This window comes from Mustela nivalis (genome assembly GCF_964662115.1).
Source record: "Mustela nivalis genome assembly, chromosome: 12".
In the NCBI taxonomy this organism is placed as follows: Eukaryota; Metazoa; Chordata; class Mammalia; order Carnivora; family Mustelidae; genus Mustela; species Mustela nivalis.
In genome coordinates, this window is record NC_139031.1 from 21,851,410 (window position 1) to 21,864,555 (window position 13,146).

A 13,146-nucleotide genomic window follows, 5' to 3' on the forward strand; every position below is an offset into this window, starting at 1 on the left:
CAAGCAGATTCTCTACTGAGCCTGGAGCCCCACACGGGGCTTGATCCCATGACCATAAGATCATGACCTGACCCAAAACCAAGAGTTGGATGCTTAAACAACTGAGCCACCCAGGTGCCCCTAAAATGGATTTTTATAGTTAATATAGGATCTGGGCACATGCTAGAATTTGGGGGCAGTAACCCTAATGTATGTTATATCAGCACGTGACTATAATTACAACTTTCTTATCCAAACTATGTAACAATTCATACCAAAGAGTAGAGATAACTATTTATTTAGTTTCTTTTTTAAAGATTTTATTTTTTTACTTGAGAGATAGATAGTATGAGAGTGAGAGAGAGCATGAGAGGTGGGGAGGGAAGGGCAAAGGGAGAGGGAGAAGCAGACTCCCCAGTGAGCATAGAGCCTGACAGAGTTTGGGGGGCTTGATCCCAGGATCCTGAGATCATGACCAGAGCTGAAGGCAGACGCTTAACCAACTGAGCCACCCAGGAGCCACTTATTTAATTTTGTTTAAACCCTGGGAAACTCTCGGAGGTCAAGAGCTCTGAGAATACTCACCATTCCCATAAGCCCAGTCATCATTCATGCGGTGGCGTACTTTCTGATAGATGGCTGACATGGTTTTCATGTTACTTTTCCTCCACTGGCGTCCCAGGTACTTGGTCTGTATTTTTAGCAGCTTCAAAACATAAAGTTGCAGCATGGCCTGTTTGACCTTGAGGGCCCGCTTTAAGATTGGAGCTGATTTGAATACCACCAGCATCTACCCGTTTAAAGAGGGGCAGGAGTGAAGAAAGGCAGGTAAGGATCTAAAGTGTCTTGGAACTTCCAACTCACAAACAATTAAGCCAACTTGACTGGTCTCAGTACCCTGGGGGAGCTTTTGGGAATCCATGGCCTAGGTTCTATTTATATTTAGTCTTCAAGAACATAGAGGAACCACTCCATTTATATGTCACAATTCAAAGTTTCTAATATTCAAAGTATGTGATATAAAGAGCAAAATAATTTTGTCAGCTACACATCCCATTTCTGCTCTTACCAGTTTCTTTTGTATCTTCTGGATATATAATTCTTTGTACACATATTATTTTTATTAACAAAAACCATAGCCAACTACATATCCTGTCACATTGTTCCATACCTTGCTTTTTATTTAACAATATATCTTGAAAATTATTCCATATCAATATAGAACTGCCTCACTCTTTTTTTTTCCTGCCTCATTCTTTTTAATGCTTGGATAATATTCTATTATAAGGATATACCAGTTGGTCCTGCATTAATGGGCTTTAGATTGTTTCCAGTCTTTCATGATTCATGCTGCAGTGAATAATCTTAGCCTTGTATCATCTGGGATATGTGCTTATAATCCATTATAAATCCAAATAACAATGCTAACTTTCCAACCAGAGCTGCCCTGGGGGAGGGCCCATATTCAGCTCCTTGTAAAGAAATGGACTGGTGAATAATTATCTCACATGAATAAATGCCCAGAATTAGATGTTCACCTTATGTAGCATTCAGTGTTTCCCTATAGAGCTCACAAAGCAGGAAGTCCATAAATATTTAAGATTAAAAAAATTCAGTCAGATGGACACCTCTATGATCTGAAGCCCCACTCACCATGGTTCTGGAATGCTTCCATTTGGTCAGTTTGTTGAGCAACCTCAGAAGGTTGATGCAGGAAAAGAGGTTCCTCCAACAGAATTGATTGTTGTCTCCAGCTTCCTGTAATAAAGCACGCCCACCATTACCTCAACACCTATAAGGCCTTCATTCCCACAGAAGCCTAGAAGTCACTACTGGTAAGTGTAGGTGAGGCCTTCCTTATGAAATGCTACCTCCTCACCATTCTGCTCTTCATACGCTAAAGTCTCAAAGCGTGCAATATACTTCATCTGAAAACACACAGCTGCCAATCCTGAAAGGCTACACCTAGAGTAAGTACTGAATAGAAAGAGGATACATGAACATAAGAATGCCACTCAAGTTTCTTGTGTAGCTTCCTCCTTTAGAATCAGAAAAGAAGTGATAGAACTTTTCCCCTATATACTTTGCTCTTTCATAAGCTGTGTTTTTAACCGCTAGGAGTTATTCTGGTAGATTCCTTCCTTCTTTCCCTTCCCTTCCCTTCTTTCCTTTTCTTCCTTTCTTAAGTAGGCTCTAAACCCAATGTGGGGCTTGAACTTATGATCCTGAGATCCAGTCACATGCTCTGCTGATTGAGCCAGTCAGGTGCCCCATTCTGGTTGATTTCAAACTATGTTAGATGGATCTGATATTCATTACATTTGAATTTTTAAAATCATCCTACGCCCTCCTTTATGAAATCCTATTGCAGTAAATTGCTTAATTTTCCAGCATGGAAGCAAAAATGGCAGATGGTAAATTCTAACCAGGTGTTTCTCTTATATGTTTATTGATAGCTTGTGAGCACCCAACCAGAAATAACAGATGGATGTCAGATTAGAAACAGGTATCTACTCACAGAAACATTTTTCAGGGACAAAAATAAGAGCCCTTCTGGATTTGGAGGCCTGTAAATATACTGATGCCAGAAGCCATATGAATCAATGAGCATGCATGGTGACCAAACTAACATCTTAGAAATTCCTAATGCTTACAATTTGATAGGAGGACGTAAGAGTAGGAGACAAGGTGTAGAAATGAGCTGTTGTCTAAAGAATGGAAAATTATGGGGGCGCCTGGGTGGCTCAGTGGGTTAAAGCCTCTGCCTTCGGCTCAGGTCATGATTCCGGGGTCCTGGGGTCGAGCCCCGCATCGGGCTCTCTGCTCGGCGGGGAGCCTGCTTCCTCCCTCTCTCTCTACCTGCCTCTCTGCCTACTTGTGATCTCTGTCTGTCAAATAAATAAATAAAATCTTTAAAAAAAAAAAAAGAATGGAAAATTACCCCCTCCTTTCCCAAATTAATCCAAAGTAAGCAAGATAGACATACATCTAATGCAGAAGGAACATGCAGGATTTTTGAGAGTAATAGGCTCTACTAAGAAATAAATAAGAGTAAGGGCCAAAAAGTTTCAGGGAAACTTTTTAGAAATATTATTTAGAAAAAATGTTCTACTTCCTGTAGTAAATGTTCAATATTGTGTTTAGAACTAGTCCCTGGAGAACTATTTGTTTCCTTCTAAGAGAAAATTCCATGGGAGTTTCCACTCTAGTGCATCAGCTAGTTGGCTTGTCCAAAACAGAGAGGTTCTATAGATGTTCCATCTTGTGTGGCTAACAGAGGAATGGACTCTTAAATGTGTGTGTGTGTGTGTGTGTGTGTGTGTGTGTGTGTGTGTGTGTGTGTTTTAAGAAGCAGGGGAAATAGAGAACATATAGGGGAGGCCATGTATATCTTCACTGTGAGCCTCCTTTATCCTGATTTCTAATATGATAGCAGCATAAACAGCTTTGCATTCCTTAGCACCTCAAAAAATATGGGAGGGGTACCTGGCTGGCTCAGCTGGTAAAGCATGTGACTCTTAATCTCAGGGTCTGAGATTGTATGAGCTCACCTTAAAACAAACAACAAACAAACAAACAAACAAACAAATAGGAGTAGGGGTATGGCTTGTGGAAGCAGCACTGAAATAGACACTAGGATACCTGGATTATGGCTTTGACCCTGGATGTATGATGGTAGGTAAGTCATTTCCCTGTTTCTTGTAAGAGGTTAAATTAGATCATCTTTAAGATTCTTTCACCTCTGATCATTTCATAATACTGTGATTTATCTCAACTTTCTCCGTTTGATTAAAAAAGTGAAGTTTTAAATGAAAGTAAGCTGATCATGGCGGCTTCTTCCTCAAAGCTGTCTCAAGAGTCCCAGGAAAGATACCCTAGTTCCCTCCTAAAGATAGTCTCATCTGCCCAGGGTCTTGCTCTCTTTTTTTTCTGATAATGGTTCCCTACTGACTAAAACTACCCCCTATTCCTGCGTCACAAGATGTTGCCTGAAGTGGGCACTGACAGAACACATGCTAGTCCATGGCTATCTCAGGATAGCAGATCCCAGACTTGTCCATGCAACAATCTCCATATGGAGTCCTGCTCAAGCCTTCTGCCTTCTTCAAACACAACAGATACGCATTTTCCAGCAGACCTTTAGCTCCATGGAGTGCTTTCTAGATCTGCCAGACTTGAGGGTTTTTTTATTTGCTTATGTTCATTTAGGGCAAATGGCCTGCTTTCTCTGTTTTTGTGAGGCAGGACTTAGCATACTGAGTAAAAGTAAACTTCGGAGGGGGGGCTATATTTTGTGAGCAGCAGCATTTGGCCATATTCCCTTGTTTCTGATATTTTGCACTAGCCAAATCAAGACCTTGACTCACTCACTTTCTACCAGCAAAAGTTGAACGAAGAAAACATTTGCCCATGTTCCACTTGCATACACAAACATTTATTCACAAAACAATCCCATTTACAACTGCACCCCCCAAAACAAAAAACTATGAATAAACTTAACCAAAGAGGGGCGTCTGGGTGGCTCAGTGGGTTAAGCCGCTGCCTTCAGCTCAGGTTATGATCTCAGGGTCCTGGGATCGAGTCCCACATCGGGCTCTCTGCTCAGCAGGGAGCCTGCTTCCTCCTCTCTCTCTCTCTCTCTGCCTGCCTCTCTGCCTACTTGTGATCTCTCTCTGTCAAATAAATAAATAAATAAATCTTAAAAAAAAAAAAAAAAAACTTAACTAAAGAGACGAAAGACCTCTACTCTGAAGAGTATAAAACACTGATGGTAGAAATTAAAGAGGACACAAAGAAATGGAAAGGCATTCCATGCTAATGGATTAAAAGAATATTATTAAAATGTCTATAGTACCCAAGCAATCTACAGATTTAATGCAATCCCTATCAAAAAACCAACATTTTTCAGAGAACTAGAACAAACAATACTAAAATTTACATGAAACCACAAAAGACCCTGAATAGTAAGGAAATTTTGACAAAGAAAGACAAAACTGGAGCTCATCACAATTCCAGGCTTCAAGTTATATTACAAAGCTGTAGTAAGCAAAATAGTATGGCTCTGGTACAAAATAGACATATAGATCAATAGAACAGAACAGAAAACCCAGAAAGAAATCCACAATTATATGGTCAATTAATCTTTGACAAAGAAGGAAAGAATATATATTGGGAAAAAGTCTCTTCAAAAAATTGTATTGGGAAAACTGGAGAGCTACATGCAAAAGAATGAAACTGGACCACTTTCTTTCACCAATACAGAAAAACTCAAAATGGAAAATGACCTCCATCTAAGACCTGAAACCATAAAAATCCTAGAAGAGAGAACAGGCAGTAATTTCTCTGACATCAGGCCATAGCAACATCTATTTTTCTAGATATATCTCCGGAGACAAGGGAAATAAAAGCAAAAATAAACTATTAGGACTACATCAAAATAAAAAGCTTCTGCACAACAATGGAAACAATCACAACTAAAAGGCAACCTATGGAATGGGAGAAGATATTTGCAAATGACATATCCCACAAAGGGTTAGTATCTAAAATATATAAAGAACTGATATAACACCCCAAAACCAAATAATCCCATTTTAAAATGGGAAGAAGACATGAACAGACATTTCTCCAAAGAAGACATCCAGATGCCCAATAGACACGTGAAAAAATGTTCAATGTCACTCATCACCAGGGAAATGAAAGTCAAAACTACAATGAGGTGTTACCTCACACCAATCAGAATGGCTAAAATAAAAAACACAGGAAACAACAAATTTTGGTGAGAACATGGAGAATAAGGAACTCTCTTGCACTGTTGGTGGAAATGCAAACTGGTTCCTTAAAAAGTTAAAAATAGAACTACCCTATTATCCAGTGATTGCACTACTTGGCATTTACCCCCACAAAAACACAAAAACCCTAATTCAAAGGAATACATGCACCCCTATGTTTATTGCAACATTATTTACAACAGCCAAGATATGGAAGCAGCCCAAGTGTGCACTGATAGATGAATGGATAAAGAAAATGTGGCATATAAATACAATGAAATATTTTTCAGTCATAAAAAGGAATAAGATCTTTTTAAAAAAAAGATTTTATTTATTTATTTGACAGAAAGAGATCACAAGTAGGTGGGGGTGGGTGGGAAGCAGGCTCCCCACTGAGCAGGGAGACCAAAGCAGGGCTCAATCCCAGAACCCTGAGATCATGACCTGAGCCAAAGGCAGAGGCTTAACCCACTGAGCCACCCAGGCGCCCCAAATGGAATGAAATCTTGCCAATTGTAACAATATGGATGAAGTTAGAGTATAATAAGTGAAATAAGTCAGAAAAAGATAAATACCATATGATTTCACTCATATGTGGAATTTAAGAAACAAAACAAAAGGGTAAAGGAAAAAAAAAAGAGAGAGAGAAAGACAAACCAAGAGACTCTTAACTATAGAGAACAAACTGATGGTTACCGGAAGGTAGGTGGGTGGGGGGAATGGGTGAAATAGGTAATGGGGATTAAAGAGTACACATATGATTAGTACTGCGTGATGTTACAGAATTGCTGAATCACTACATTGTATACCTGAAATGAATATAACATGGCATGATAACTATACTGGAATTAAAATTAAAAACTTAAAAAAATTGTTTACACACACCTTGTGTCTAAAAATTCAGTTCAGGGATCACAATCTACCCTTCATAGTCTCTAAAGTACTATGAGGGTTCTGTTCTAAAGATCCATCTTAGCCCAGCTGCATGAGTCAAGCCAAATAAAAACAGAGGCTTACTCCAGTTAGATGGATAATTAACTCACACGACTGCGGAAAGAACAGAGTGTTTCTTCCTTTTGTACTGAGGAAATCAGATTGGTTAGAATCTGAGCACTAGAAGAGACTTAGCTTTTAGACTTGGCTAATAAGTCTCGTCCAATTCTGTCATCCACAGAAGCAAAACCTGAGGCTCAGGGAAAGGAAGGATTTTCTTAAGGTAACATAAGGGCCTTAAGGTAACCAGGGCCTGAACCTCTATCTCCAGTAATTCACTGAATTATAATACACTCCAACTTTATTTCAAGCAAGTAGAAGATAACAGTTTCCAGAAACAACAACAAAAATAGTGAGGTTTCCTGTATTAAAGGGGAGAGTGTGACTGAGTTTGGTCAGCCTATAATCAGACTGAGCCTTTAAAGAAGAGCTTCTAGGGGTGCATGGCTGGCTCAGTTGGAAGAGCATGTGAATCTTGATCTCAGGGTTGTGAATTCCAGCCCCATGTTGGAGGTAGACAGTACTTAAATAAATAAATAAAAACTTAAAAAAAAATAAAGAAGTGCTGCTAAGTGTTAAATCTAATACATCTCAAACCTTCTCAGCTTATTAAAGTTCCTAGTGATTATTATTCTCATATTGAAAACCAGCTCTTCATCGAAAATCAGAATTACTAATATTAGCTTGGTTGTTACATAATGAATCCATGGGAGTTTTGGAAAAGCTTATGGTCATCTGATGGCCCAACCTCTTCCTTTTATAGGTGGAACTCCTATACCCTATAGGAAAGTTGCTCAAGATAACTTAGAGCTGTAGTTCTGTCTGCCTTTTCTATACTTACAAATTAGTCTGTTTCTTCGCTTTAGGTTTCAGGTTTTCCATGCCATGTCAGCCCTGCATTTATCTGAACCTATTTGAAAAAACATTTGCTAGGTTTTAACACTTACTGACTGAAAACTCCAATAATAACCATTTCTTAGAAAATGATTCTTTTGATTCATTCCATTATTATGGTTCACACAACTGAAAATGAATTCATATTTCTAGCTTAGACTTTCTTTTCCCAAATCATTATAGAATAATTCCCTTATCGTATGGATTTCTGACAATTAAGTTACTGCTAGATTAAGAACCCAGATATCTGGGGCGCCTGGGTGGCTCAGTCATTAAGGGTCTGCCTTCAGCTCAGGTCATGATCCCAGGGTCCTGGGATCAGGCCCCACATCGGGCTCCCTGCCAATCAGGAGGCTTTCTTCTTCTCCCACTCCCCCTGCTTGTGTTCCCTCTCTCACTGTGTTTCGCTCTGTTAAATAAATTATGTTAAATTAAATTAAATTAAATTAAAACTTAAAAAAAAACCCCAAATATCATAAAAGAGAGCCATAATTCTTAAGTGTATGAGTGAAAAAGGAGGAAGGAGAAGAGAAAAATCTCAAAATCATCTGGGGAGCTTTAGCAAACTATTTGTGCCCTGGAGAGGGATCTGGGCAAATGAGTTGAAAAATCATTCCAGAGGGGTGTCTGGGTGTGGCAGTCAGTTGAGCCTCCAGACTCTTGGTTTCTGCTCAGGTAATGATCTCAGTTGTGAGATGAAGCCCCGAATAAGGCTCTGTGCTTGGCATGGAGCCTGCTTGAGATTCTCTGTTCCTCTCTGCTCTTCTTCTCATTTGTGTGTGCTGGTGTGTGCACATGCATGCTCTCTCTCAAATAAATAAATAAATAAATAAATAAATAAATAAATCTTTAAAAAAAAAGAAAGAAAGAAAGAAAGAAAGAAAAAGAATTCCAGAGATTCTAATCTGTCTATTACCCATTACAGAAATGGTGACTTAACAGGTCAGTTGATAAAATGTTAAAAAACATGGTCCTTGCTCTATATAAATATACCTCATTGAAAATAAATACCTTATGATGTCCTCACATTATATCTAGAACAGAGAAACAACAATGCTAAAGGCAATATTGGTTGTAAATAGTGATGACTTTTGAATGTCAGAAGACTTTATTCAAGAATTAATAATTTCACTTGCATATATCTAAAAGGAAATACCAAATGTTTCTTTGCAAATGGCTAGGTCATACAAATTCTGACTCACTGTTTTGGCTCTACCTAGCTATTAGGTTTTGGACAACACTTTACCACTCTACCCATTTCCTCATCAGTAAAGGATGGGATTTAGCAAGATACAAAGAAACTTATAGCTCTGATACTCAGTGATTCCATAAATACTACTTTTTCTCATTCCTCCATTCTTAATTTATAGGCCTATTTGAGCATTTACATTGTTCAAAATATGCCCTTCTTTGTATGTGAAGCTGCTGTTAATAAATCATATTCTGTAGGAAAAAAAACAAGTATTTTGAACTCTGGGTTGGCTTTGCAGCAGTGACCATAGATTTACACAGCCAACTCTCCACATTATTTCGTTTTTGGTTCACATCTCTGTAAGATAGGAGAGGGAAGGAGGATGGGATGTAATCTGTATGATTTCTCTTTAGGACCAACAGGCCCATAAAGAAAGCAGACCTACAATCTTACCCTGAAAGCAGTGGTATTTTTCTTTTTTTTTTTTAAGATAAAAAAAAAAGATTTAAAAAAAAATTTATTTATTTGACAAAGATGGCAAGTAGATAGAGAGACAGGCAGAGAGAGAGGAAGGGGAACAGACTCCCTGCTGAGCAGAGAGCCCGATTCGGAGCTTGATCCCACGCCCCTGGGATCATGACCTGAGCTGAAGTCAGAGGCTTTAACCCACTGAGTCACCAAGGCGCCCTCTGAAAGATCTGTTTTTAAGATTCTTTTTATCTCTCAGTAAATAATTATTCTTGTACTCCTAAATATACATGTTTATTTCTAAGATAGAAATGCACTATTGTAATGATATTATGTATGTTCTAATACACACATATAGAAAGACAAAATGATATTTATACATACAAAAGATTAAAATATTCCATCCTCCAAAGCATCATCTTGCACACCTTACTTTTTAATTCTGCTGCCCTAAACAACCATCAAAATACTGAGCATTCTACAATACTTGCTGAAGCCATATCCACTGCCTTTCCTTTTAAAAAAATAATTATTTTTCGGGCGCCTGGGTGGCTCAGTGGTTGAGCTGCTGCCTTCGGCTCAGGTCATGATCTCAGGGTCCTGGGATCGAGTCCCGCATCGGGCTCTCTGCTCAGCAGGGAGCCTGCTTCCTCCTCTCTCTCTCTCTGCCTACTTGTGATTTCTCTCTGTCAAATAAATAAATAAAATCTTTAAAAAAATAAATAAAAAAAATAAAAAAATAATTATTTTTATTAACATATAATGTATTATTTGCCCCAGGGGTACAGGTCTGTGAATCATCAGGCTTACACATTTCACAGCACTTACCATAGCCCATATCCTCCTGAACGTCCGTAACCCAGCCACCCTATCATTACCCCCAACACACCCCAGCAACTTTCAGTTTATTTTTCCACTGCCTTTTCTAGCAATCTCCTTCCAAAGACCATACCTATCTTCCACATGACCATACAGTCACTAACCTTTTATGTCTGGAATTTAATGTTTTCCTACTTTAGTGGGTTGAATTTGAATATAGACATTTAGAGATACAGAACTTTTAAGCCTTCCTATCCAGGTGGGTAGTACATTGGTAAGGATGGCCTGTTGTAGAGCTAAGTATTTTGACAAAATGGGAAGAATTTAGAATTTAGAATTTTGCAGGGAATATTGAAATAAACACCCAATAGTAGTAGAAAGCAATCATTTTCAAAAAATTAAGGAGTGGGGTGGTAGGGTTATGGACATTGGGGAAGGTATGTGCTATAGTGAGTGCTGTGAAGTGTGTAAACCTGGCGATTCACAGATCTGTACCCCTGGGGCTAATAATACATTATATGTTAATAAAAAATTAAAAAATTAATGGAGACTAAAGAGCATCCTTCTAAAGAATGAATGGGTCAACCAGGAAATTAAAGAAGAATTGAAAAAAAATTCATGGAAACAAATGATAATAAAAACACAACAATTCAAAATCTGTGGGACACAACAAAGGCAGTCCTAAGAGGAAAATATATAGCGGTACAAGCCTTTTTCAAGAAACAAGAAAGTTCTCAGGTACACAACCTAACCCTAAACCTAAAGGAGCTGGAGAAAGAACAAGAAAGAAACCCTAAACCCAGCAGGAGAAGAGAAATCATAAAGATCAGAGCAGAAATCAATGACATAGAAACAAAAAAAACCCAATAAAACAAATCAACGAAACTAAGAGCTGGTTCTTTGAAAGAATTAATAAGATTGATAAACCCCTGGCTAGACTTATCAAAAAGAAAAGAGAAAGGACCCAAATAAATAAAATCATGAATGAAAGAGGAGAGGTCACAACTAACACCAAAGAAATACAGACAATTATAAGAACATACTATGAGCAACTCTATACCAACAAATTTGACAATCTGGAAGAAATGGATGCATTCCTAGAGACATATAAACTACCACAACTGAACCAGGAAGAAATAGAAAACCTGAACAGACCCATAACCAGTAAGGAGATTGAAACAGTCATTAAAAATCTCCAAACAAACAAAAGCCCAGGGCCAGATGGCTTCCCAGGGGAATTCTACCAAACATTTAAAGAAGAACTAATTCCTATTCTCCTGAAACTGTTCCAAAAAATAGAAATGGAAGGAAAACTTCCAAACTCATTTTATGAGGCCAGCATCACCTTGATCCCCAAACCAGACAAGGATCCCATCAAAAAAGAGAACTACAGACCAATATCCTTGATGAACACAGATGCGAAAATTCTCACCAAAATACTAGCCAATAGGATTCAACAGTACATTAAAAGGATTATTCACCACGACCAAGTGGGATTTATTCCAGGGCTGCAAGGTTGGTTCAACATCCGCAAATCAATCAATGTGATACAACACATCAATAAAAGAAAGAACAAGAACCATATGATACTCTCAATAGATGCTGAAAAAGCATTTGACAAAGTACAGCATCCCTTCCTGATCAAAACTCTTCAAAGTGTAGGGATAGAGGGCACATACCTCAATATCATCAAAGCCATCTATGAAAAACCTACTGCAAATATCATTCTCAATGGAGAAAAACTGACAGCTTTTCCGCTAAGGTCAGGAACACGGCAGGGATGTCCATTATCACCACTGCTATTCAACATAGTACTAGAAGTCCTAGACTCAGCAATCAGACAACAAAAGGAAATTAAAGGCATCCAAATCAGCAAAGAAGAAGTCAAACTATCACTCTTCGCAGATGATATGATACTATATGTGGAAAACCCAAAAGACACCACTCCAAAACTGCTAGAACTTGTACAGGAATTTAGTACAAGTTAGGGTGTCAGGATATAAAATCAATGAACAGAAATCAGTTGCATTTCTCTACACCAACAACAAGACAGAAGAAAGAGAAATTAAGGAGTCAATCCCATTTACAGTTGCACCCAAAACTATAAAATACCTAGGAATAAACCTAACCAAAGAGGCTAAGAATCTATACTCACAAAACTATAAAGTACTCATGAAAGAAATTGAGGAAGACACAAAGAAATGGAAAAATGTTCCATGCTCCTGGATTGGAAGAATAAATACTGTGAAAATGTCTATGCTACCTAAAGCAATCTACACATTTAATGCAATTCCTATCAAAGTACCATCAATTTTTTTCAAAGAAATGGAACAAATAATCCTAAAATTTATATGGAACCAGAAAGGACCTCGAATAGCCAAAGGGATATTGAAAAAGAAAGCCAAAGTTGGTGGCATCACAATTCCGGACTTCAAGCTCTATTACAAAGCTGTCATCATCCAGACAGCATGGTACTGGCACAAAAACAGACACATAGATCAATGGAACAGAATAGAGAGCCCAGAAATAGACCCTCAACTCTATGGTTAACTAATCTTCGACAAAGCAGGAAAAAATGTCCAATGGAAAAAAGACAGCCTCTTCAATAAATGGTGTTGAGAAAACTGGACAGCCACATGCAGAAAAATGAAATTGGACCATTTCCTTATACCACACACAAAAATAGACTCAAAATGGATGAAGGACCTCAATGTGAGAAAGGAATCCATCAAAATCCTTGAGGAGAACACAGGCAGCAACCTCTTCGATTTCAGCCGCAGAAACATCTTCCTAGGAACATCGCCAAAGGCAAGGGAAGCAAGGGCAAAAATGAACTATTGGGATTTCATCAAGATCAAAAGCTTTTGCACAGCAAAGGAAACAGTTAACAAAACCAAAGGACAGGGATGCCTGGGTGGTTCAGTTGGTTGAGCAGCTACCTTCGGCTCAGGTCATGATCCCAGTGTCCGGGGATCGAGTCCCACATCGGGCTCCTTGCTCGGCAGGGAGCCTGCTTCTCCCTCTGCCTCTGCC

General features: G+C 38.5%; 1 protein-coding gene and 1 long non-coding RNA gene across 5 annotated transcripts in view; one reads left to right on the plus strand and one right to left on the minus strand.

Annotated features, from left to right (window-relative positions):
• The window catches only part of LOC309845745, a 413,192-nt gene that overhangs the window by 128,641 nt on the left and 271,405 nt on the right, over positions 1-13,146 (plus strand). The gene's annotated exons all lie outside the window — the stretch shown is intronic.
• Positions 1-13,146, minus strand: part of STRIP2 (striatin interacting protein 2) — a 52,741-nt gene that overhangs the window by 3,792 nt on the left and 35,803 nt on the right. For all 4 annotated transcript variants that reach the window (XR_014301476.1, XR_014301477.1, XM_082694018.1 and 1 more), the window contains exons 19-20: positions 1,633-1,737; positions 565-769 (exon numbers count right to left, since the gene is read on the minus strand). Coding sequence is in view for 2 of the 4 variants with exons in the window: in XM_082694018.1 (XP_082550144.1) it covers positions 565-769; positions 1,633-1,737 (310 nt within the window). In the remaining 2 variants the exon portion in view is untranslated. The remainder of the gene's footprint in view (positions 1-564; positions 770-1,632; positions 1,738-13,146) is intronic.